The sequence below is a fragment of the Ictalurus punctatus genome, chromosome 8 (assembly GCF_001660625.3).
Source record: "Ictalurus punctatus breed USDA103 chromosome 8, Coco_2.0, whole genome shotgun sequence".
NCBI lineage: Eukaryota > Metazoa > Chordata > Actinopteri > Siluriformes > Ictaluridae > Ictalurus > Ictalurus punctatus.
This window is the reverse complement of record NC_030423.2, coordinates 19,533,732-19,561,481: the sequence shown is the minus strand read 5'-3', so window position 1 is coordinate 19,561,481 and position 27,750 is coordinate 19,533,732. Positions and strand designations below refer to the sequence as shown.

Genomic DNA, 27,750 nt, shown 5'->3' with positions numbered 1-27,750 from the left:
GTGAGCGTGCACTCACTGTGGAAATAATTCACACATTAGTAGATCATTTAATCTGCATCTTAACTCGTGGGGATTTGGGTTATTAAAAACTAGACTTCTGTGTAAAAACCCGTCTGTGGTTGTTTGCTCACCAAATCACACAAGCCGGACTTTTAAAAGAAGTTAAAATAGCCTCTAACGGGGTCATGTGGGCACACAGACATTTTCCTGGAGACTCTGCGCTTCCAACTTCCCGGTTTGGGGGCGTGCCAAATGGAGCCCATTGTGACGTATTTCGTCATCCCAGCCAATCACCTTCAAGGCGAGGAGAATATTAAGGCGAAAGTTGAGTGTAAGAACGGAGGCCGTCTGTTTTTCTTTTTAATATTATTTTACTTTCTGTCGGTGTTTAATGTACTGCGGAAAGGAATCCCGCCTTTCACAAAGATTTTTATTTAGATAAAATACAAGAATATAGAAAGAAAGAAAGAAAGAAAGAAAGAAAGAAAGAAAGAAAGAAAGAAGCAAGTGGTTGTGTCGGACAGTTTTCTATCCTATAGGTAGATTTTTATTTTTTACATTTAGCATCTCAACAAGGCTTAAAATTCACAAGAAGTTTACCTTCACAGCTCGCTGGACTGGATATTATCGACTTTTGGAAATAGTTTTGTGAAATCGATTCAGAAGGGGTGTTTTATTTTCTTCACACATCCTTTACCGAATGGCTCTGGGGTCGGGCATCTAATCAAGACACAGCTATATATATATAGGATCAGACAGCGGGACTCAATCGGAGAAAACTTGAGGTGAGTTTATAAATGACATCCTGGTGCAGCGTATTTGCACGCCTAAGCGTGTTTGCAAGTCTTGCGTAATGACGCGAATGTAAATATAAACGTTTCGGTTTAAAAAATATGTCTAAATAAATGCACTGAAAATAAATGTATAATAAACACCACCAGTAATAAGCGTTAAGCTTTAAAATGAGAGGCAGTTATGTTGTAATTTGCTCGACAGTAACACTAGACTGTTGCTTGCAAATAGATGCAAATAACTGGCGTTTATTGAAAGAAAAAAAAAAGAAAAAGAAAAATCTTGAGGTGTGAAATAACAACCTGCCTCAGTAATCTCCAAACCGGTCTAGCGACCGTTCACTTGTTCTCTCAACAATTTATGCACCTGTGACTGATAATATTTGTCTAAAAAAATAACAGATTAAGAGAGACGTGTGTAAAGTAATATAATAATAATAATAATAATAATAATAATAATAATAATAATAATAATAATAATAAATACATTCCGTGCCTTAATATCTATGCACACTTATTATGATGTAAACTTTAGAGACTTTTTATCATCCTAAATAACAGATACATCATTAAAGAGTAAGTAGTATTCGCCATAAACTTTGCCCCTAAATGCAGATTACACGGCCCATAAACTCTGTCACAACTGCAACATGTCAGAGTTATTAGGATAAATCTAACATCTCTACTGGCCACTCGGAAATTAATGCAGCACCATAAAAGCATTCATACAATGCCATGTGACGATGGTGTAGCCTACACCACAGGAAAAGAAGAGGAGTGATTAAAATCTATTACTCCACTAGCCTCCATCTCTCCACTTTTAGGGCCTAATGAAATGGAATAATGTGTGACTTGCTCCTTTTTGGATAAATGGACAGAGATCATGGCGCCTATAGGGTTACAGGCAAGGTGCCACTGAGCAAAACCGCCCACCAGAAAAAAATAATAATAATGCTTGGCAGTTCTTTCCCTCCAACACAGTCACTGCATGTGTTAATAGCAAAGCACTGGCCAACTCTACAATTACAGAACAGTGAGACGATAAAGCTCTTTTTTCTCTCTATTGGCTCTCTCTCCCTTTATTCTCTTGCCCCCTTTATCTCCCTTTCACGTTATACATTAGTGGCACTCTATGGTTTGTTATATTTCCTAGTCTCTCTCTCTCTCTCTCTCTCTCTCTCTCTCTCTCTCTCTCTCTCTCTCTCTCTCTCTCTCTCTCTCTCTGTCTAACAATGACGTCAGATGCATTCACTCCCCTCCCCTTATTATTATTTTTTTCTTTTCTAAAAAACTTTAGAGAGAGAGATAGAGAGAGAGAGATAGAGAGAGAGAGATAGAGAGAGAGAGATAGAGAGAGAGAGAGAGAGAGAGAGAGAGAGAGAGAGAGAGACCCTGAGACAATTTTGCCCTTAGGGAAAATAGCGACAAGATTAGGGTCTTTTTATTCTCAGTGCCGAACAGAGCTCAGTGCTAATCCGAATTGGGCTAATTGACAGACCTCAGAAAAGGCATGTGAACACTGAAATAAAAAAATAAAAATAAAAAAAAACAACAACAACAACAACAAAAAACAAATACAAAAAAAACCTTGGAACTTGTTAACTCGCATATAAAAGCGTTGCATGTGCATGTGATTTAATATAAAACAACAACAACAACAACAACAAAAAGATAGAGAAAGACAGTGTACATCAGATCTTTCTAAATTGTAAATATACGTATTACAGGTGCTTTTTAAAAACACTGTTTAAACAACAGGTTACTATAAATCATCTCAGTAAATGAAGTGAAAAACAAGAAAATTATAACAATGGATCAATTACCTATGAAAGAAAAAACAATTAGCCCGTGCCCTGTTAGGACTATGTGTAAAATTACACACTATTAAGCGGAATTACAGGTAAGCGCAGTGAGTGATCACGTTTCCCAAAGGAAAGAGCTAATCTCCTTTTAATTTGCTCTTAAATATCACGTTTGGGCCTTATTTAGGCTTGCTTGATCCTTCGAAGAAAAAAAAGTGTATTCAAAAAAAGATTTACGCGTTTGTCATGAGAGAAACAAATAAATAAATGAATAAGTATTATATGTAATAAATTTATTTTTTTATATACAACAGTGCAAAAAAAGAGATAAATTAGCAAATAAGTCAATTGGGAAATTCGGAAACATTTCCACACACACACACACACACACACACACACACACACACTAAAACACAGGGGGGAAGTGGCACAACCTTGATAATATAGAAAAGGAGGGGGCTTTGTAGCACCACCCGACCGAGATGCCACTGCAGCTCATTATCCCGTTTCCTTTCAGTGCGATTTGCAAACTGTTTGGCAGCGTCGTTTGTCTCCTCATTTTGTGCCTTGGTGGGGGGAATGCGATGCTTGTCAGGGCCTTCATTCACTTTCGCCATAGTTTACTGATGAGCTCCCCGCGTTTTTTTCCCCAAGCACATGTCAAAAGTCGAGTCGAGTGTAGCCAACATATGCAACCACAACTTTATTTTGGACTTTGAGTGTCCCGAACACCGTTCAGTCTGCATTTCTAAACTACCCCGCCGTGCTCCCTTACTCCCTCCCCTTACTCTCGCATCCCTCCCTCCCTCCCTCCGTGCCTGCTTCATGACTCCATTTCACATTCCCTCGACCCTGGACTCTCTTCCCCACTCCAACACAGGAGTGAAACAGCAAAGGAGTGAGGAGTGCAGCACCAAACACACGCTTTTGCGGTGTACCAGGTTGTTCACCATAATGCCCAAAGCAAGCAGCAGCATGTGGCGTGTTTCAGTCTCATAATGTAACTGGGCCTAATTACAGTTTTATGTACGCTCCTCTGACAACACATTGGGCTTTTTTATTCTTATTTTCCAATGTGCTTGTTTAAGGGGTGCATGTTTGTTTTATAGGCTACTTTTGGTACGCATCTTTTATCTACCAAAGTGCACGTGATGTATCTTTAATTGCACTTCTGAGCAGTGGTCCTTAAGGTTCAATTATGTACCTTAAATTATTTATTTATTTATTTATTTATACAAATTTTCATCTTGTCCCCTTGATGGCGCACAAGGAAATTTGGTGCAATTTGGTAGCTTTATTTATCAAAAGGTAGGTTATAACATCAATACCTAGTACACTCCCAGAAAAAGGGTACTATCTGTACCTTTCCTTGCTGACGTGGTACCATCTTATGTATCTTTAGTAGGCTATAGACCTTTGTGCATGTAGTGTTTAAAAAACAAATTAATGTCAATTTATGTAGCCTATCTGAGACAGATTGTAAAGGTATGCTGTAACAACATTTCCAGGTGACAGATACATATCAAGGACAGCACCCTCCACTGTGTTTCTTGAGAGTGCGGAATGGTTAGTAACTGTGCCTAAAAAAAGAAGAAGAATGAAACATGGTTTAAAGACTAAATATTTGGACAGACAGAATAAATTCTGCCTGAACACCCCGCCATAGGCCACATATCAGTCAAAGGCCAGAGTGCCTTTGGTATTTTTTTCCGCTTTAGTAATCCATAGAGATATAACTGGCCATCTGAGAACAATCAAACGCAGTGTCGTGTCGCAGCACTGCGTGCGTGTGTGTGTGTGTGTGTGTGTGTGTGCGTGTGTGTGTGTGCAACTTCTGCTTTATCTGATAAGCCTGTATAGGCTCACATTACAACATTTGAATCACGGTTGAGGTTTTGATCGCTCTGACTACCGTTTCACTTTAAAGGAAGCTGAGCTGGTTTTACAGCTGACAACCAAACACGGTTCAGGAGAAAACCGGATCCGCCTCAGATCAAGTCCGGGAGTCGATCACAGCTTGACTTCCTCATGAAAAACAACTTCTATAAAGACTTCTTCATGAACACAAACATCTTTAAAAACTTTAAATTGGCGCGTTCCACTTCGATTTGGGCAATCAACAGTGTTTAGAACTTAATAAGGCACTTAATAAAAAAATATTATTGGGCTCTAATGAAAATCTGGGTTCCAACAACACTTATCCTCGGACAATACCTTAAGGAGAACCCTTAAAAGATCTCACAGGAACATTTTTTTTTCGTGGAGCGTGTTTCCACATTTCCCACATTTGGTGGAGTCTCTATGGCTATGGTTTCTATAGCAACAACTCCCGCCGCGAGCCGTCCAATAGGCAGCGCGCGCGTGAAAGAAAAAACGGCGAGCAGCGCATTATGGCAGCAGTACTTGGTGCGCGCGGGAGAGGGGAGCATTTTGCTATTTGCATGTGCGCGGCGGTGTGATTAGTGAGTTTTCAACAGCTAGCTTCTCCGCCGGTTTCCCGCTCCGACATACAAGGGGGCACGAGGAAGTGTGTGCGTGTGTGTATGAGTGTGTTTTCTTTTTTCTTTCTTTCTTTCCTTTTTTTTTTTTTTTTTAACTTTTATTTTCTTTTCTTTTTACTTGAAGATGATGATGACAGAGGTCAGGATCCGCTAATGGGGCCACTGAAGACGAGGCACAGAGCAGAAACACATACATTACATACACTAGAGTACCGTCAGCATAGGTGCATGTTCTCTCTCTCTCTCTCTCTCTCTCTCTCTCTCTCTCTCTCTCTCTCTCTCTCTCTCTCTCTCTCCATTGATTTGTTTCGTGCTCACGCGCTGCTGCGGAGTTTCATTCCACTTTATTTTGTCAAACCCTCTGTTTCCTCTGTGTCTCGCAGGGATTTCTATTTTCTACCAGTCACTTGGAAACTATAAAAGGAAAGACAAAACTATAGGAGAAATATTTCACTTCTTCGACGTCGCCTGCTAATTTGGCAAAAAGCTCCAGCCGAGTGACGAGCTGCAGGAAAACAAAAACAAAAAATGCCTCAAAAAGGTGAGTAAAACATTACCCTTTTTTTGTACACTAGACGCATAGGGAAACTTAAAAAATGCGTTTGGACAAAACGCACTGTTTCTTTAAGTCCAGCTGAACAGAAACACTTTTGGAGCCAAATCAACACTGTTTCTAATTGAACTCTTGAAAACAAAACATGACAGTTTGGCGAATTAGACACGATTTCCTTTTAAACTTGTGTTATTTTGTAACACTAAAATTACGACACAAAATCCTCAACACAGAGAATGAGTAGACCTAGGTTGGATGCGCCGTATAGCCTAAGGAAACGTTTCAACCTCATTTGCCTTAACAAGTAGGCTAAGTTTTAAGGTTTTTTTTGTCTTTTTTTTTTTAAGATGTGGACGTTTGTATAGGATATCTTTTATTACCCATTTCGCTTAAATCTTGTCACGTTTTTGTGACAGATCCCAGTTTTATTACAGAAAACAGTAAAGTCGCGGCGGAAAATATAGAGACGCGATGAAGCGGTGACCAGGGTGTCAGTTTGGAACACACACACACAAGCACACACACACACACACACACACACACACACACACACACACACACACACACACACACACACACACAGAGAGATAAAAATCACTTGAACTTGAGAATGTTTTGCTTTTTTATTAAATCACAAAAATGCTACGATTTTTTCTAAAAATATATACATGTATGTACATGTTTACCTCCAGGAGGAGAAACTGACTGCACAGCCATTACGAAAATGAAAGAACTGTTATGGCAACAATTTCAAAAAATATATTACGAAGACTTCATTATATAGATAGTATATTTTTAAATGATTTATGTTATTTACGCTTAATTGTAGATGTAATAAAATGGTCTGCACTGGCCCAAAGTTTAATTTAATGTTTATTTTATTTAGAGCAGGCCTATAGTAATCATTACTTGTTTTTCGACCCACATTGTTTTTCTGCATGTCAATATACTGTAGACTTACTAGAAGGCTGACAAACACAGAAAAGGCATGTCAGAAGACTAAAGGCTTTGTGTTGCACATTAAGACGTGTAAAATGCAGATGAGGCACTATTAAAAACACTAATCATTAAACCAGAGGCACCACATTACTGAGGGCATAAGGAACAAAAAAATACCCTACACAATACTTTTTTGTTATAGACTCAAAGAAAGTTTAGGGTTGTTGGGGCCTTGTAACGATTAATATTTACTTAAACGTTTAATACCCGCATAGAGTCTTAAATGAAAAATATGATAGAGTGTATAGACTGGTGTTAATATTTAATGTGTTATAACGAGTTATAAAATGCTATTATTAAGCACCTAAACGATCCACAAGGCTATATACATTTATTTGTAAAACCACACCATAAACACACACACACACACACACGCACACACACACACACACACACACACACACACACACACACACACACACACACAAACACACACGCGCGCGCGCACCCAGTCCATCTACGTAAAAAAGGGAAAATAGCTATATAAAAAAAGGAGAAAATCAAAGCTGGGCCTATTTCTTCAATGGCCCCCTTTTCCTTTTGGGTAAATGAAACTGAATAGGCTCTTTTTTTTAATACAATTGTCTTCTGCCAAATTGAGCTCCCCACTGCGCTGTTGTATATCTTCTCTTTTTTAAAACTCCAGTTCCTATAACGACACACACCAGTAACACAATTAACGTCCAAATACTTATAATAAGAAATTACTTGAGATGGGTGTCGGGGAGAAAAGGAGGGAGGATCTTTCTCTTCATTTTTTTCTCTCGAAATGTTTCATAGGGTTGCTTAGTTGGGGAGGTTCAGATTTTCCTGTCGGGATTTTAGTGTTCAATTGCGAATCAGCATTCATGATAAAAAAAAATTAGAAAGGAGTACGCTGCTTTAAAAATATAGTTGAATCATAAATTGACATAAGCACAGAAACGATTTTATATCAGTGATGAATCCAAATTTGACAAAATGGGAACGCTAATATAACTGGCAAAATATTATTGGCCGATTTTATATACACAATTATATATATTTATTTGAAAAAAAAAATGCTCATTAAAAAAGACCCCGAATTTTAAGTGTAATGTGAGGAGTAAGAAATAATTATGTAATAAGTTTCAGTTATAATGCATTAAATAATAATGGCTAGGTGTACTAGGTGATACTAATAATGTTTTGCTTTGTCCTATAGGGAATTATTAACTAGTGTGACGCAGATGAGAGTCTATAAATTGTTATAAGCGGACAGTCAACTGTTTCCAGGCAAGTTAAAACGCTGGATAATTTAAAACAAATTATGGAGACAGTAGTGTGCTCTCTCTCTCTCACTTTTGTTTATTGCACGAATCAGTAACTTTTTTGTATTCACCACCCTGCACAATAATGCCCGTAACGTTTTGTGCACACAATCAAATCACTGCACTGCAAAAATACTGCATGTTGATCGTTAAAAATAATTAAAACTGACCATGGTTATTGTTTTTTCTTTATTACTAATAGAATACTATAACCGGACCACGTGGGAGTCTGGTGTAGCGTCCATGATGCAAAACAGTAAGTGGAGTTTCTCTCTCTCTCTCTCTCTCTCTCTCTCTCTCTCTCTCTCTCTCTCTCTCTCTCTCTCTCTCAGACACACACACACACACACACACACTTTTCTTCCATTGTGTTTTGACTTGAACGTGACTGCATTTGACGATTTAAAAAAAAAAAGTGACCGAAGTTTTTTGGTGGTGTATTAAATGCTAAAAAAAAATGTTGTGACATGAAGTTCATAAAATGTATTTAATGCAACCGAAGAGGAAACTCTAGCCTATAATAGACTACATTATTTTAATACTTTATTTATTATAGCCTACATGTATTACTTTAATATTATGGTTTAACTGCGTTGTATATAATAAACTGGCTGCCAGATGCACGTGATCCTACTTAAAAGCAAAGACAGAGAAATATAACACATGTATGAGATAGCTCAATAGACCTACTAAGAGCAACCTCCATTACCTCCGTTACCACTCGCTGCCAATCCCCTTATATTATCCAGGAAGAAAGAACTATGCTGAGAAACATGCATTATGAAGAAGCATGAATGCACTCGCTCGACACGCTCCATTTGGCTGAAATTTCCCTGTGAGAGCTGTAAAAGGAAAAAAACAAACAAACTAGCAAAGCACATTAACGTTCAAAATGCATGTGATATTTTGCAGCTATGATTATGATTATGATGATGAGTCTCAACTTCTTGGAGAGAGTAATTATGATAAACCGGATATATTTTCTCTCTTAATGCTGGACCAGAGGTGTCTGACATCTGTAAAGAAGGTGTGTTGAATGACGTCCTGTCATTTTTTTGTATGCTAGATTCCCACAGAGAAGTAGGACAAATAATTAAACAGAAAATTAGCACCAAAAAATTGTAAGCATTCCATATTGAACGTAAAATAAAAAATATAATAAAACAACACTTAAATATGATCATAAATATAAAGTGCATTTAAGTAAATAAACACATTATTATTATTATTATTATTATTATTATTATTATTATTATTATTATTACGTTGTGTTGTTGTGTGTAGGCATAAGCAGGCGATGGGATTGTTTAGAGGCTCTCCAAGCTTTTTAATGCTAAATAGGCCCTGGGTGTAACATAGAAAATTGACACCATATGCCTTGCTATTAATTTGATTAGAGGTAGAATAGGCTACAAGGCGCATAATTATTGTCCCCAGGGACTCATAATGATGACGATTTAACCTTCCAAGAGAAAACTTTGATTTTATATTCCGATCTGTGTTCTGGCTCTGTCAATTGGTGTTTGGGATTTTTTGGGGACCATAAGGGACTTAATCCCAAAGCCAATAAATCTTCAATATGCTCCTCCGTGCTGACCTCTCTGCAAAAGAGTGTTGATTGATTTACTCTAATCCTGTGAATTAAGCCTCTAAAACGACATGGTGATGGACTTTCCTTCTCATCTTTCGCTTGCATGTTTATAATTATATCAGATAACTGAATCATCCCCTCATAAACCATGTATAAAATGTTGTCTATGACATTCGCGTTTAATAGTATTTACGTTACATGCTGTATTTTATTTATTGCTGTTTTTCTTTTTTTTATATTTACTGGCTGTGTAGTCATGTATAAATACAACAGCACAAAATGCTGAAGATTCGTTCTCACTGTGTAGAATGTAGACTATGTAAGGCTTGTCGTTTGACGAAGATGCCGTTTTTAATATACTTAAAAGCAACGCGCATCCACGTGAAATGTGCACGCGCATAGTTTCCCCCTGGCTACCTTAAAATGAAGCTTCCCCTGAAGGCTAAATGAGCAGAGTCCAATTTAGTCAGGGTGATATCCAAAATGCAGACAGAAAGGGTCGTCGTCTGCATTTTCTCCCTCTTTTTTTTATCATGCTTTTTTTTTGTCGTGACGATGCAACGTTCAAACGCAAAGCTTTGTCATAAAGTGACATCGCCTGCCACAAGTGCTCCAAGCTTGATCTTTTCCAATTAGCCTTCCCATGCATGATCCGGAGCGACTTATTCCGCCCATTTCCAGATATTAAGCTCAAACTTGACGTGCAGCTTAGCTTAGCTTTATTTTAAAGACAAAATGTCAGGCAGGCTCATCATATTTGTTTCTCCCCCCCTCTTCTAAATTTGGAGCTTATTTATTGCTAAGGAGCTTGTGCTCTTGGACTCAATGTAACTGGAGGCTCCGCAGGGGAAGGGAAGAGAGCAAAGAAGTAAAGGAAACCAGCATTCAGGAAGGGCTATTTTTTTTCCATTTGGGCACAGGTTTGGTGCATTTGATCATCTTTTTCGTTGTTCTTTTGCGTTTATGGCTATGATTGATATAACTAGCTTGAAGTGACTTGTTTTAGGTCGACTGTAAAGGTGTGCGATTTAAATTGCTCTACCTGTATAATATCCATTGCTTAAATCCTGTGCAGTGTTTAAAGAGTATTACTGTCTAATTTGCGAAAGCATAAATAGCATTACGCCATCTGATCCGTTTTAAAGCTTTTGCAAAGGTGCGCAAATTTCCGTCGCATGGGTTGTGCAGCTGTTATAATGACGATTGCGTTAGAAGACCATGGCACTTGTATGAAGAGCACATCTGGAGGAACACCAATCGCGAATATATGGCAGATTAACTAGCAATGTTTATAAGTTAATAGTATTAATAATGTTGACATTTTTGGCTGATGAAGATTTTGTTGGCAAGGATACACTAATTCTTGGATATATAGACGATTTTACACTATAACAATTTTTGTAAACTATCGTAGACTTTAATGCATGAAATGTTCTTATTTTGTGCACAGTATGATTTTATCGTGTGCATTCAGGACACAGTGTACAATCTGTTTTCTTGATTATTATTATTATTATTATTATTATTATTATTATTATTACTACTACTACTACTACTACTACTATTCTTCTTCTTCTTCTTCTTCTTCTAATTTTATTATTATTACTGTATCTTTTTTCTTGGCTTGGGTAAAACGCACTCTTATGATGTTTCTTCCTCCGTCCAGGTCACAGCGGGGTGAACCAGCTCGGCGGTGTGTTCGTTAACGGCAGACCGCTGCCTGATTCCACCCGACAGAAAATCGTGGAGCTCGCGCACAGCGGCGCCCGCCCCTGCGACATATCCCGGATTCTGCAGGTGAGCTGATGACATGCGATGCATGAACGCTTCTTCGCTTTTTGCACTCCCTCCAACTAAAATGCACAAAATTACTAATGCACAAAATGGTTTGTTCTTGTGGTGTTTTTTTAATTATTATTATTATTATTTTTTTAGCTCATTAGAAAAAATGCGAATTGGTTTTAACACGCTGATTGGCTGTCTAAACGGTATTCAATATAGGCCTAGATTTGTTAACTTGGATAAGATCAACATCCCAAATTTTCTCTTATTTAGTCTACGTTTAGCAAGCGGATTTATTGTAAGTGACAAAACTGCGAACAGTGGTTTATTACAAACAAACAAACAAAAATACAATAGATTTCCAGGTAAATTCAAATTAATTGTCCCTAATATCATCTCCATTAACCGATTATAACAAAAAAAAAAGGACTGCATAAAGAGTTTCTTGTACCACTAAGGTATATTTCTTGTGTTATAGACCCATGCCGATGCAAAAGTCCAAGTGCTGGACAATGAAAACGTAAGCTTATCAATGTTCGGACTCATGCACGTAACATTTCACGCCTTGTTTAAATAATGTGTGTGATTTGTGTCTCTCGTTTTGTGTCCAGGTGTCCAATGGATGTGTGAGTAAGATCTTGGGCAGGTACTACGAAACGGGCTCGATCAGACCGCGCGCGATCGGCGGAAGTAAACCGCGAGTGGCCACACCTGAGGTGGTCAGCAAAATCGCCCAGTTTAAGAGGGAGTGCCCGTCCATTTTCGCGTGGGAAATCCGAGACAGACTGCTCTCCGAGGGCATCTGCACGAACGACAACATACCGAGCGTGAGTGCAAAACAAGTCTGTACCAATTTCTGAATAGTTGGCTATAACCGGATGAATTGCATACCTGTCGACATGATTATGAGCTTGACCTTGAACTTGTACTGTCTATAATATGTAAATTACTCTGCAGGAATGCACCACAAGCCCAGGCTATTTTTAGAGCTGTTTTGCTAACATTAATTTAGTAAATCCTAAAGATAATATATTGAGGAAAGCAGAGTTGATATTGACCAATAATCTCAGTTTAAGAAGGTTCACGATCTAGGATTAGATTTCTGCCCTTTTTTTAATGCAGGTCATGCAACACAACCAAGTCCTAAAAATACTCATTAGATGTAGATTAACACTAGCATTTTAAATTTGCAGGGAACTGAAATAATGACATGATCTCATTATGTCAACAAAGCAGCCTGTTAGACCAAGCCATTATGTTCAATTTAAGTTGGAGAACAAATCAAGGAAAAACACAGCTAGACAGATTAACTGCGCTGAAACGACTAACAAAACGAAACAGCTGTTAAAAGGACATATTATTAATAAAATGAAAGTAAAAGCATAAGAAATACAGTATAAAACAGTCGGCCCTCATAACACACATGGTAGTCTATTGTTCTTGCTAGAAGTCATTTATAAACTAGGAGACGAGGTTGTCTTTTTTTGTCATAGCCTATTAGTGTTGTTTTGGATACAATAAAAAGACAATCAGAGTAAAAAAATAAAGCCGTTATTTTCTTCTCACGGTCAGTTTTAAATTTATTTTTTAAACGGCTACGTTGTTTTTAAAATGGTGTAGTGGAAGCTACGGCTTCCACTACACTAATGCAGCATACGTAAAACACAGATACAAGGAGGAATCAAGTCCGCATTAAGTTCCCTACATGCAGTAATGAAATAAAGCCATGCTCTGTGTATTGCACTGTGTGTGCATTTGAGATTCAGCCTAAAATCGCCTGTGTTTAATATCGAGGCCAAAAAAAAGCCATTTCGAGGACGCACACATTTAATTAAAATTTGCCGCATCTTTGGGGTTTTCGTCTTTTCAGGTGTCGTCCATAAACCGAGTGCTGCGCAACCTGGCTAGCGAGAAGCAACAGATGGGAGCAGATGGCATGTATGAGAAGCTGAGGATGCTGAACGGACAGACGGGAGCGTGGGGGACCCGGCCGGGCTGGTACCCCGGATCATCGGTGCCAGGACAGCAGAACCAAGGTACTGCAAGCTTGTCTTTAATCAACTACAAGGGACTGAGCTGGTGAGCAGGACATTAGAAATGAGAGAGTAGATTTTGGCTCTGTGTGGGCTGTTTTTCCACTCTCACAACGGGTACTAAACTCTCCTTGTTGCTGGGGTAGTACCATCAAGGGTACACATTTTGTACCTTTATTATGCCTGAGCTTGAAAAGTGCATAGAGTTGTATTAAAGCTTTATTCTAAAATATAATTATGGTCCAATATATTAAAAGGTACACTATATCCGAATTTGGAGGTAAAAGATACATAATTCATGTACAAAAGATAAGGGTACAACCCCAGCAACAACAAGGTACAGTTAACAACAACAACAACTATAATAATAATAATAATAATAATAATAATAATAATAATAATAATAATAACAACAATGAATAAATAAATATATAAATATATAAATAAATAAATATTATTTGTAACCATTTGCATATAATTTCAAATTATTTACAATATTATTACAATATTGTGTTAAATATACTACAGCGCTATACTCTGATTATAATTATGTACACAGCAAAACATCAGTATTATCTGACAGAAAGACAAGAGACCAGTATACAACCAACAACCAATATTCCATCTAATCAGATTAAGCCTTTATGTTTTGGACTGTTTAAATACGCGCACACACACACACACACACACACACACACACACACACACACACACACACACACACACACACACACTATAGACTAATGTAGCCCTTTGCATTTTTGTCACTTCGTCCTTCTCAACCTGTCTGTATGGGGCAAGCAAGGTTAAAAAAACAAAAACAACAACAACAAAAAAACACAACACGTGGGATAGTCTGTACAAAAGGGGGATGTTTTCCGTCACGCGCATGAATGTGTTATGGGAACAGCGCTGTCTCTGTGTGTAATGGCTCATTAGAGGACGTTTTGTATCTCATTAAAGGCGACATGAATGAGCGTCTAGCTGGAGAGAGGCAGCTGTAGAAAATGTTCCTGCAGGCTTGGACACCAAAGTGGCACCTCTTACCAATTAGACATGTCACATTTAAGAGCATGGCACAGCGCAGGACAGACACTATTAACAAAGACGATCTCTGATTTTCACATAACATCTAGATATATTAAATCCACGATCAACTCACTGTATTGGCAATCTATTAACACAGCAGCATGCATTCAGACCTTTTAAAGCTTTTTGATTGAAACTTTAGGGAAGAATATATTTCTAATGCACAACATTATGATTTAAAGATCATTACATACATAAAATTGATACATTTCATAGTCTAATCCTGATTTGATATTTGACTTGATTTGATTTGTCAAGCAATAACTTGTATGACACTAGGCTTTAATTGTGTCTCATCCAACACTTGATTTGTATTAAATTATTTCAAATCAATATAGACTCAAAAATCTGAATTGATTTACATAGATTACGTCCCAGACAAAACATGCAATAACACCCAGTATGAATTTTGTGCACCACATTATGTTATTTTATTATTCTTAACAATACAAGATTTCGCAGGTCATTTTAAAATAATTTTATTCCTCATTCCTATCTACTAAAAGTTGAAAAGATCTCAGAGGACAATTTAACATGGTCTCTATCTGATAACTGTCACACCCATCAGTGGATAAATCAATGGATTTATCGGAACAACATCCTAACTAGACAAACTTACTATTAATAGTGGACTTCATGCTGTCTCACTGAGTAACTGAGCATGAATCATCCATGACCTTACTCAAGAGTCATATTGGAATTCCTTTAGATTAATTCACTGAATTATTTCAACTTTGAAATAAATCAAACAACATCAAAATATTTGCTGAAACTGCATATTGAAAATCTAAGCTTTCCAGTCATTATGCCATTGACAATCATTTTAGGCCATTTATATTTAAATGATTTAATTGTTTCTTTTAGTAGTTGCTTGTAAATCCATGCTCATTTTCACATTAGCATTACAGTTTTTTTTTTTTTTTTTTTTTTTTTATTAAATAGGCCTCTTCTACAGATGATACTCAAGCACAGTTTAGATTTCTGGACTTTCACATTTTTGGGCTTGCTTGTTTGCATTAATAATTTGCGCACACGTGACAAATAGCCACCACTCAAAACCACCAAAAACCATGTAATAAAGTCAGACGACTAGCTCAGGATTTCCCTGCTTCCAGTATAAATGATTCAACTCCTCAGTTAATTCTCAAGATGTTAACTGGATTAGGTGTCTAGATTAAGTCCTGCATCAATGAAAGTTTGTTATTCGCTCAATTTGTGCAACACAAAGTATAATTTTTATTCATCACAGGCTCTAAGTGGGAGCAAAAAAAAGTGTGCATGTGTAACGACAATGTTTTATTTCCCATTATTTTTATATTTTAACTAACATTTTTAAAAGTACAAAAGGGCAGCTTTGAAAATAACAATTAATTGTGAACAATGGCCTAGAAATAAATAGCAAGGCTACTGATCCCATAATACATATTTAGTATGGGCTAAATATAATACTAAATATAGACTGCTAAATTAAAAATTCTTTGTAATATATTTGTGATCGGACAATGAGGTGTTAGCATTTGAAAGAGTATAGTGGTAAACTATCTCTGTGTATTTTACTTTTTTTAGTTTTTGCATGGATTTTTAATTAATTTTTTTGTTCAATGTTGCTGTATATGAAATGAAACACACTTATATAAGTTTAATTAGAGTTTCACATTTAGTTTAATGAGAGTTGTGAAAGTAGTATGAATTCCTGATAAACTTCACAGAAGCTACATTAGGACATGAAAAAGTTTGAGTGGTTGATAATTTCTAGTTTTCTTTTCTTTTTTTCTGTATAAATGCCAAGTATATCAGACAAGCCACAATGTTGGTTTGCTTCAGTGCAGCTAACGTGTCCAATTCAGCCCTGACCTTTTAGCAAACTGAAGCCATCACTGCATAACGTAACGCTTTTAATTGAGCGCAGCAAGGTTACATTAGTTTCCAAACAGCGCAGCAGGTTAAAGCATATCGACTCACAGTCGGCTCCCCTGTCCCCCCTTTTTTTCTTTTTGCTAACACACTCTGCGTCATTCAGCCGCTTCCTTCATGGTGGGCCCCTAGTGCTTTTTCTCCCACTGCCTATAGAAGGCATAAATCCTATGCGAAGCTGAACGGGGCGGCCTCAGGGACAGTGATTAATGATGCTCGTGCATAAAGGTTAACACACCGAGCTGAAAAGGGTCTGTTGACTGAAATCCTCTTGCTTACAATGAAGGAGGGGGGGTGGTTAGAGAGAATCCTTTTGTTGCCTTCCTTCAATTGTTTCCTCCTTCAAAATTCCAAGCACGAAGAAAGTTTGCAATCCAGAGAGCGCATTTAACACTCTCTAAACTCTCTTTGGGGCATTGTGTTGCTCTGAAAGCATGCCCTTCCATTCAAGCATTGGTGGTTATACCTCAATGGGCCTTCAAAATGTCCATATGGTATGTAGCCATAATTGGAGAAACTTGCTGAATGAAATGGGAGAAAGTTTTAAAAGTTTTACAACTGTTCATTTTGCAAAGAGGACAATGTTTTGTAAATTAAACACCCCTTTTTACTTCCTCTAGAGTTTCAGACAGCACGAAAACATCTGGGTGCTCAGTATGTTTCAAAATGTGAGAGGAGCAGTAAATAGATATACAGAGCATATAATATGGAAGATGTTGCAATAAGACCTATGTAATTGTATACGAAACACATGCTAATGAATACGTATTTTAGCCGATTGATTTTATAGATTGAGCCCTTTTTGTTTTTCTTTTAGTAGAAGGCTGTCAGCAGTCAGATGGAGGTGGTGAAAACACAAACTCGATCAGCTCAAACGGTGAAGACTCGGACGAGGCCCAGATGCGACTCCAGTTAAAGAGAAAACTGCAAAGGAACCGCACATCTTTCACCCAAGAGCAGATAGAGGCGCTTGAGAAAGGTACTTTAAACACACGTAGGATGCATTTCCATGCCATATTTGTTGTTAATCATTATTTAAAATGGATTGAATAAATTGATTTATTGATAATAATGCATGCCATTAATGTTGTGTTTCAGAGTTTGAAAGAACACACTATCCAGACGTTTTTGCCCGTGAGAGACTTGCAGCAAAAATTGACTTACCAGAGGCCAGAATACAGGTAAGCCATGTAGATACATCATTAAATACTAAAGTCTAATGATGTTGAAGGACAGAATGATTGATCATTATCACTTTACTAGGTATGGTTCTCAAACAGAAGAGCAAAATGGAGGAGGGAAGAAAAGCTGAGGAATCAGAGACGACAAGCCAATAACTCCACCAGTCACATACCTATCAGTAGCAGCTTTAGCACAAGCGTCTATCAGCCAATCCCTCAGCCGACAACGCCAGGTATACATTAAATAAGTTTCATCATATCCACAATATTGTGTGAATTCACTCTCATACTCATTATGGACACAATAATATGTTACTTACAATTGCTCTTTCCCAATTATTTAAATAGTGTCCTTTACATCAGGCTCCATGTTGGGACGGTCAGACACGGCGCTCACCAACACATACAGCGCCCTCCCACCAATGCCAAGCTTCACAATGGCCAACAACCTGCCTATGCAAGTAGGTCTCACTCTGTTTGGTGTACCCTTACTGCATCACACCTAGTACTCTGTCATCAAACACTGTGCATGTAAAGCCAGAGCTTAATAGTCTGAGTGCAGTAATCTGCCTTAATTGCAGTCTTATGCAACCTCCATTTCATTCTCAGGTGCAGCTGATGAATTGAGGCATTGTTTCTGGCACATCAGTTGATCTATTTTTCTATCTCTCCACTCCAGGCAAGCCAGACCTCATCCTACTCCTGCATGCTGCCCACCAGTCCTTCGGTGAATGGGCGGAGCTACGATGCCTACACACCCCCTCACATGCAGGCACACATGAACAGCCAATCGATGGCCACCTCGGGCACAACCTCAACGGGTAAGCTCAAAGTGTTTCCCCAAATGGAATAAGAGTGAAACATGATCAAATTCAAAATGGAAGAGGCTATCATCAGTAATGTATTGTCGTTAGGAAGTCCAGAAAACTTCTGGAAATAGACAGTTGGGTAAAAAATATCTACTACCAAGAACTGATTTCATGTTTATTAATGATGAAATCATTAATCATTCCTTAATGATGTGAATGCAGTGCTGATGATATGATAACAAAAATTACAAATGCAGTTATTTATGGCCATGCAGTGTTACCAGTTGTATTAAATATATCCCAATATATAATATATTCCAAGTGTCTTAACAGCTAATTAACAAGGACCTGGATGTTTCAGATAATCTAGTAAGACTAGAAAGTCTAATAATAAATGGTTAAAAAACATATAATCATTAACACTGTGAGGTTTTCGATGATGTTTATTTAACATTAGTGGAGTCTCCAGTGTCAGTGTCAGTTTGTAAAAATAAGATTTCTGCCACATGAGAGTGTTCGATGCAGAGTAATGCTAACATGACAAGCTTCAAGAGAAAAAAGAGACCAGACAGGGAACGTGTTTCATACACTTCCTACATCATTAAATGTAACCATAAAAGGATAAAAATTACATGTTGTTCTTTAACTAATAAAAATGGTAAGCATTGACTGTGGTATATAAGGAATAAAAAACATCACGACATGCTGTTATAGGAAAATGATCAACTTCTTAGGCCGCATCTCAGATTATACTTCATGATGGTTCTAGATTGGTCTGCATAATTTTGGATGGTAGCAGGCATTTTTAGAATGATCTAGATGCCAATTGTATATAATAGTTATTCCAGTCACATGGACATGAACATACTTGAATACCGTTTCTCACCTTCCCCTTTATTTTGTTGGTGCTGCAGGTCTAATCTCGCCTGGAGTGTCTGTACCAGTACAAGTGCCAGGCAGTGAACCTGACATGTCCCAATATTGGCCCAGGCTACAGTGAAGGGAGCTGAGGAGTGCAGAGAAACAGACGCGACCTCCTGGCCTCTCTCAGCTGCAAGGCGAAGTGGTTCAGCAGTATTTCACTACACAACAGAGAAGCGGCTCTAAAAAGGACCTGTGTTCTTTTGTATGGGGATAGTGCCACTTCTCTAGCGTTCTCTGGACAGAAAGACTCGAAGAAGCACTAAAAGAGAACAGACTCTGTGTAAAGTGCCCTGTGTTATATCGTTTAAAAAAATGGAACAAAAAAAATCTCTTTTAAGTTTCCAGTCATTTTGATGTATTTGTAAATGGCCAATTGTATGTTATGACATAAAAAGAAATGAACAGCTGTGGATGGACTGTTGAACCAAGTTGTTTCGCGTCCGTGGAAGGAGCAACATTCACGCAAGCATTTCTGACGTGCTTCTTTTGTTCCATTATCAGTTTATATCAAGGACTTCTGAACGTCTTTGTAATGATTGTGGACCTGTAGTAACAACAGTTTTGTTCCAAGGCAACCATGACTACACACAGTTTACAAGAAGTCAATTCATTCGTTTCCAAAGCTTGCTGGCAAAAAAAAAAGTATATGTGCAACGCTTTGAATGCCGAAATCAGAAATGAAAAAGAAAAAAACAAACAAACAAACAAAAAAAATACCTTTTGGTAACTTTTGGTTAAAACAGTAGATTGTGTCTTGGATATAATTCAGTTTTGTTTCATGTCGAAATGTAAGTATTTGTCTTCCCTAGAGGTCTCTCAGAACAATTTCTATAATAAAATAAATTTCATTTATAATTATCTGAATATTCTGAGTACATAAATTACCTATTTTTTCATTCAATGACACATTTCACCTGTCTGTAGACTCACTATTTTGACATAAGAACTGCCTACTGATTAACAACCAAAAACAAAAAGTAATTATTGACTTTAAGACATGTTTATTTTATTTTATCTTAGTACATTAAGTATTAATATTTTTGCTGACATTTATCAATTCCTGTGTAAAAAAAAAAAGGGTTCGATCATGTTAGAAATATCCCTTAAACACAAACCCAGGCCTATTAACTAAAGTCAATTTAAAAACCTATGTATGTGCTGTGCAACTTTATACCACTCTTATAACACTACTTTTCTAGACAAATTTTAAAACCATACTATGGAAATCTTGATTTTGCCAAGCATTAACTGGATTAATTGACTAGTGTATTGTTTTCAGTTTTAAGTAACTCTGGAGATATTTATGCCTTAAGCATATTGAAACAATTTTCACAAAGTAAATCATATAAACATATACAAATCTTAAAGACATTTTAAAAGCTGAATTTGTTTTAAATGAAATTAAATACCCACATTACCAGAAAGAATGTCATCTGCTATCAAGAATTTGTACTTAATCAATAAATTCAAATAAAAATACACAAAAAGGCAGTTAAGATTGTTAGGACAAACTAACAGGGCAGCACAACATATTGTTTGATCCTCAATAGAAAAAAAGTACTTTAACAGTTCCAGGTAGAGTAACTTTACTAAAACATCAGTAAAGTCAATTGAACTCAATTAAATTTTATTTGCACAACTCTTTTAAACAACAATATTGAAACAATGTAGCTTTATAGAAATGTGGATGTAGATTTAGATCTATAAGGAGCAATCCAGAAACAGCAGTGGCAAAGAAAAACTCCAACTTGAGGAAGAAACCTTGAGGGGAAACAGATTTAAAAGCAATCCCATCCGCTTCTTGTTGACACCGGATATAGAACAATATACAGTATAACCACCATTAAAATGTAAAATTAAAATAGCCATGCTTTTCTGGGATTGTTGATTTGTTTTTCTATATCTAGTTGTTTTTAACTCTGTGGAAGGCCATTCATTCAATCTGTATTTGCTTCTACAGTTTTCAAGCAACAGCCACCACATAATGAAACCTGTGACCAGGTAGTACAACTTTATAAACATATTAAGATATATCATCCCATTACGTTATGTAAAACAAACTCAAACAGTCAAACACTAAGCTATTGTGATTATTTTAAAACCTATTTCGTTTGCATCCCTCCGTTCATAAGACCCCATTAAAGTTTATTTTTATCCCCACCAATAATGCAGTTCAGATCTTTATGATATATTATTTTGATCCAGTGAGCCAGTATGGCTTTTAAACACCCCATACTTAAGAGATTACTGCGTTCAATCTACTTAATGCAAATCTTTCGGCTAATGATTCTGGAAGGCACTATAGAAATATAACATCAGTTTAAATTTGTTTTGAAAAACACAATATGACATCTCTCTGTTCTCTACTGAAGTAGTAAGAAATGTAAAGGTCATATTGAACATATTGAAATCATTTTCATGGATGGATCAGCTGTTTCAAAGTTTTGATGGATTTTACAGGAAACATGGCAAGAACATCACACACGACACTGTTGGCAAATTTATTAACAAATTCAAAAAGACTGGAAATGTTGCAGACCAACCAACAGGTGAACGTCCATGAACATTCACTGATGAAGGCACAACCAACATGGTGCTGGCAAACATAGTCTCCAATGTATGGAGACTTTGGGGAAACTCTGTTGTATGCAACACTAATGATACTCATGGAAGAAAAAAAACAAAAGCCGAAGGGTCTCTTCTCAACACGCCAACCAAATGAAAAGGACAATGAAAGTCAAGGCATACACTCTTAGCAAAAAATGTTTCTTCAGTGGTTTTTGGATAATTAATTGCTCTTAGTTTCCAAAACTAGGAAAGCATTTTCATAGAGAAAAACTCAGTTGTAGGGTTCTACATTAAACTTTTAAGGGTACCCCAAAAAGGGCCTACTGAAAAACTCGTAACGATTCTAAATTCCCATAAAAAAAAACTCACTGAGTTATAAAACAATGGACTGCTATCATGGTGCCTGAATTGGTGAGAACTGAAAGAACGGCAGGTACCTTTAATTCAGTTCAATTCAATTCAACAGAAATGATCATAAAATCATAAATCAGTCTTACAAAAGCCAGATGTAAATTTTGATCCCTAATGAGCAAGCCAGAGGTAACAGTGTTGTGGAAAAAACTCTATGAGGTGACTTGAGGAAGAAACCTTGAGAGAAACCAGACCCAAAATGGAACCCATTCTTTTCTAAATGACACTGGACAGTGGGATTACAAATAATTACCCTTCCATAATTGTATACTATACAGTGTTTTGAAAGGATGTTCTAGGTCTTTATGATTACAGCAGTTCTTATGTACAAGTCTTAGAGATTATCCATTAAAAGCGTGAGACTTGGGCCATCGACAACATACCACAGCTAAATCCAGCACACCAGACCCAGCCATGCATGAACACTGCTCAGGTACAGTCCTGTCAGAGAACATTTTTATCACCACAGACACGCAGTGCAAGAGAAAACCAGTGACGGGACACGTGTTGACTTCATAGCAGCTGGGTTTAAAAACATAGATGATATGGAAAGCCCAAATGTGTCCCTTCTGTGTAGATGGGTGTGTGGGTTTTGAGCTGATCTGGATGTATGTGTTGTCAAAGGTGGGAAAAAGAAGTTGAGCATCTGAGTGATGAAAAGTGAAGCAAGTCTTTGGTAGAGAAGAACTATGATTTTTTGGGGGGGAGCTCCAACAAACTCTATAAATTGATTATTTTTATGATGACAGCAATATGGATTTGGAAAGTTACATCCTGTCCCATGCACCAAAAAATACAAACAAACAATAACAACAACAACAACAGCAACAACAATGAATGCTCTCTATCTGGTCTGACAGGACTTGTTCATTGTATAGCTCATGCCAAGAAATAAATTAATGACCCTTATGTTATGCTGATGATTGGGAATAGTGCATAAGTATTAAAAGGTACTGACATGCTTTCCCCCTGTGTTTTGCATGAAAGTTTGCAGTCAGTCTAATCTATAAAAGGGTTAAGAAGCAGCAGAGCAGAGCAGCACTTCCAGGCCACATCGGGCCGTGCTTTTACTGGATTCTGCCACAGCCGGTTTGCTCAAACATCTCACTGTCTCTGACAAGTCTGGGGGGCCAAAGCATTGTCTCTACAACAAGAGACGGCAGAGAAATAGAGAGAGAGAGAGAGAGAGAGAGAGAGAGAGAGACATACAGAGAGGGAGCGATTGTCCTCTCCTTTTCTCTAGAGTAGAGGAGCATTTAAATATGACAGGACACAATTATGTTGCGCAGTGTTGTTGGCTGCAGATGCTCGCTGCTATAATTCCACACTTTCGGAGAGGCGTCAGTGCGCCAGACCCCTACAATGGAGTTAATGCAGCTGTGGCTGAAATGACACACACAAAGGAAACGAGGGAGAAAGAGCGAACCAAACGTGTGTTGTATTCCAAAAACGAGCTGCTTAGCAGCGCTACATGTGTCCCGAACAGGATTCTGTGTCTTTCCGTTTCATTATACAAATTGGTCCTACTGGCAGAGTGAGGAGAGAAGTAGTGAGGATGGGTGAGAGACATCATAAGAGAATAAGAGTGAGAGAGAGAGTGTGTGTAAAAGAGAGAGAAACTTAACAATTGTTTAACAGGTTATGTTATGTTATGTGTTATAGCACAGTGTTGTTGAATTGTTGATTCTGATTGGTCAGAAGGTGTTGATTTATTTTCTAAAGATAGTTCCAGCTGCAAGGCAGATGACAGGTTTATAGTATTGCACTCATTCTGATATACAGTATTTGTCTCTATGTTATCGTTTCTATAATACCAGCTTACATAGGGACTTGTACAATGCGCCATAAGTGATAACAGGAAGTGATAACAGGATAATCTGTTTTGCAGATGTTCCTTAACATTATAACAAATTTTATTTATTAAAGAACCATGTCTTTCTTTCATCAGGTTATAGTTAAAATTGGCACATTGCTGTAGTACAAGAGGAATAAAACACTATGTGCTGTTATTAGAAAATAATAAACTTCGGAGTGGTAACAGTAACTCCGCTTTGGGTTTGGGCCACGTCACACCACCACGGTGTTGATTATTCTCATATAAAAGCACTCTCTATCATGCTTATTACTTACATATTCTGTAGTACAGTACTGCGGTTCTCAGCATTTTGAAATAATTCATAATATCATAATATCCTATTTATGTCCCTCAGGTTTTTGTCACTAAACGACCCAGCTGAATTGGGCTAACATGTTGTGTAATAAGTGGTAATCCTCATTACATTCTATTCTATATGACTTATTAGTATAGTATAGCTCAATTATAACCTCAGCCACGGGTTGTGGAGTGAGATAATAATTTTCTTTAGCACAGTTAAAAACTGATTTGTAGACTGAAGTGAAGAGACCAGTGTGTCACGAAGGTGCAAACTAAGTTTGTTGTCTGTTATTGTTTCTCAAAATATGAAAACCTTTGAAAATAGAGGTTGGCAGCTATTTAAAAATGCATACTCTATGTATTTATGTGTGCAGACAACAGTTCATTTGTCACTTTGCAACACGATCTTACATAGACAAATTTTTATGATTCAATTTGAAAGAAAGTATGAAATTGTGATGTAATGTTCATATGAAACTGAACAAATCGAATCACTGTACATTAATTACATCAATTACAAAGTAAACTTTGATTTTATCTACATTCTAAACAAAATAGATGCCAGAGTCTAGTTTCTTCTTATCTGAGGTAAAGTAACATTACATTACTGTTTCTAGAACTTTCTAACATCACCAATGTAAAAGATTTAATAATGAACCATAATCATGAATACTTGAATTGAATCGTTAAAACTTTTAGGTTTCATTTATTATTATGTGCTTTTCTGATGGCCCTCAAGAACCTCTAAAAAAAAAAAAACCCCTCCAAACAGCCCATCCCCAAAGAGGTTGTAGTTCTTCCGGCGTCCCTTCCACCTCCTAAATACATCATCAGAAGGGGTTTCCTGTTGCTCAAACTGAGAAATTTCACTTTGAATATTTTTTATGGTCAAGTATCTCTTATAAGATTCACTCTTATGTCTCTTCTGAGGTTTACAATGATAGTTAATCTTCACAATGCGAACTTTTCCACAAACACAGCTATTAGGACATGTTAAATGGGGTTCAGTTTTGAGTGGTACTTGATGAACAATGGTTTATAGGAGAATTAGCCGATCGAGAGCATGGCAGAGTGAGAGAAAGTAATCGAGAATGAGGTACAGCCAGATAAAGAGAGGTGGAGATTGAGAGATACAAGTGGAAGTGAAGTGTGTGTGTCACTGTGCGTGTGTGTGAATGTGTGCATGCTCCCTGCCCTCCAGCACTTCACTCAGAGGGGCCTAATTTGCAGTAAGGGCCTCTTGATCCATCCTTCCCATTCCAGAAGAGCCCTTGAGTCCACATGCTGATGGTACTCTCTGCCCTAATGAACCAGCAGGACTGAAATTTAACGCAGAAGAAAGTTGAGAGCTTAAAACGCACTTCAGTTTCCAGTCAAGAGATGAAAGCATGCACTTCAGCTTCCACGTGCTTGAACTAAGCATCTGATTTTCTATTAGCCAATGTACAGACTCCTAACCTCATGACTATTGCTGTTCATGAGACATCATCCAAAAGGGTATGGAGAAAAAGCAGATAAAATATCACAACAATGGGCTAATAGAAAAGAAACAGGTATTTAATAGCAGCCTAAGGTATATTATAGCTACAGTAGGGCCCAAATAGTCACTAGAGTCCATTAACAAATCAAAATGTAATGCACATTTGTCAAATTCTCAGATTCCAGAGGTAATGGAATATCTGTTGTAAAAAATATTCCATAATATGTGGACAAGTTTTTTAGATTTTACAATTTCACAATTTTCATAAGAATTGTCTCAGTTTTAAGTAGTTAAATAAGAGTACCAATTGAGTTTGATGTCTTCATAGTGGACTCTAAATGTATGTATATATGTAATGTTTTAATAAAACCAGGTTGTTAAACCCAATCTTCAAAAAACCCAAAAAACTTCAATTTGATCAGTTTTATGTTAGCAGAACTTTTCCCAAATACTACAGTTATAATACTTTCCTACTTTATAACCTCATGTTCCTAAAACATTTAATCGGTTTTCTGAGCCAAATGTTTCTGACAATATTTTTGCTTACAACATTGATTTTTTAATTTGTAGGAAATGTAACAAACTTTTTTTTCTTGATAAAAAAAATTGTGAAAATGGGTAGACAAAACTAAAAGCATTGTGATGCAGACCAGTATGAAGTTTTCAGAATGTTATTTTTGTATTATAGCACAGTACTGCTTAATTCTAGCAGCTCTATCACAGCAGCTCTGACAGTAGTTGAATGCATTTGTTCTAACTGGTTATCGTTTCTATAGTAACAAATTATACTTGAAGGATATACAAGGACTTGTATGGCAGGCACTTCACATACTCTAGACCTAATTACAAAAACAGATTGAGCATTTATGGAAGGAGTCTGCAGTGTCAGAGTTTTATAATAGTATCTTTTTTGTGGTTACTTGGTATAAAGCTACGTTTTTTTGTGTTGTCTTATTAGCTTTAACAGAGAAAAAAAAATCGAACAACTGACGGAATGACTTTATTGCTGTTTTAACATAAGAAATAACAGGAGGATTGAAAAATATTAAATGTAACTATAAACAGACAAAAAGTTTGATGCGTCAGTGTTTAATAAACACTGATGTTATTGGAAGATAATCAACTTTTCGGTGCAACAGTAACTCCACTTCAGGCTGAGCCACATCCCACCACCCCATCATTGATTATTTTCCTATAATATATAAGTCCCCAAGTGTTTAATTCCTTGCATGTTATAGCCAAACCTTCTTAGATCTACCTAGCTAACAATTTGAAGTTAGCAGAATGTTTTCTGGCTTTAGGATTCTAGGATGTTCTCTGCATGCTCTGCGAATGTTTTTACATAATGTTTACAGTTTTAGTTGTCAAAACATTGACAAAACCTTCCCTTGGGCGACTGTGGCCCAGTTGGTAGAGCGGGTTGTCCACTAATCGTAGGGTTGGCGGTTCGATTCCCGGCCTGCATGACTTCACATGCCGAAGTTTCCTTGGGCAAGACACTGAACGCCAAGTTGCTCCCGATGGCAAGTTAGTGCCTTGCATGGCAGCTCTGCTACCATTGGTGTGTGTGTGAATGGGTGAATGAGACACAGTGTAAAGCGCTTTGGCAAAAAATGCTATATAAGTGTGCCATTTACCATAATGTTAGTTTTGCAAAACATTCATTGCAACACATTGATTCTCTGTTAGCTAGGCTGGTGGTTTTTTCTGGTTCTACAGAACAGTGATGGTGAAATTCACAGTTCTATTGAAACGTGTTTGAACACAGACTACACTTCATAAAATAGTGACCTTGGCCGATGCTGTCCCATCCATGATGATTTCATTATGAAAGAAGCGTGAGGATTTGGGTAATATCCTGGAAGCGGAGTAGTGATG

General features: G+C 37.2%; 1 protein-coding gene across 6 annotated transcripts; it reads left to right on the top strand.

Moving 5' to 3' along the window:
• Positions 1 to 311: 311 nt before the first annotated feature.
• pax6a (paired box 6a) lies at positions 312 to 20,116 on the top strand. 6 transcript variants are annotated; one of them, XM_053682400.1, is made up of 13 exons: positions 312 to 785; positions 5,478 to 5,635; positions 8,138 to 8,191; positions 11,193 to 11,323; positions 11,787 to 11,828; positions 11,920 to 12,135; positions 13,179 to 13,344; positions 17,162 to 17,323; positions 17,443 to 17,525; positions 17,608 to 17,758; positions 17,889 to 17,986; positions 18,205 to 18,346; positions 19,249 to 20,116. In XM_053682400.1, exons 2-13 carry the CDS (start codon positions 5,623 to 5,625, stop codon positions 19,332 to 19,334), a joined length of 1,344 nt encoding a protein of 447 aa, XP_053538375.1. In that variant the 5' UTR covers positions 312 to 785; positions 5,478 to 5,622; the 3' UTR covers positions 19,335 to 20,116. The 6 variants fall into 6 exon arrangements, with proteins under 6 accessions (XP_053538375.1, XP_053538374.1, XP_017328935.1 ...); XM_053682399.1 differs by having other exon boundaries at positions 314 to 785; positions 17,165 to 17,323; positions 17,874 to 17,986; XM_017473446.3 differs by having other exon boundaries at positions 314 to 785; positions 17,874 to 17,986.
• The last annotated feature ends 7,634 nt before the right edge of the window (positions 20,117 to 27,750 follow it).

What these genes read in the sequence shown, in the direction of transcription:
- pax6a (XM_017473446.3), top strand. An exon ending in ACATATCCCGGATTCTGCAG is followed by an intron (nt 11,324 to 11,786) that starts GTGAGCTGATGA and finishes CTTGTGTTATAG; the next exon opens with ACCCATGCCGATGCAAAAGT. An exon ending in CTCGGGCACAACCTCAACGG is followed by an intron (nt 18,347 to 19,248) that starts GTAAGCTCAAAG and finishes TTGGTGCTGCAG; the next exon opens with GTCTAATCTCGCCTGGAGTG.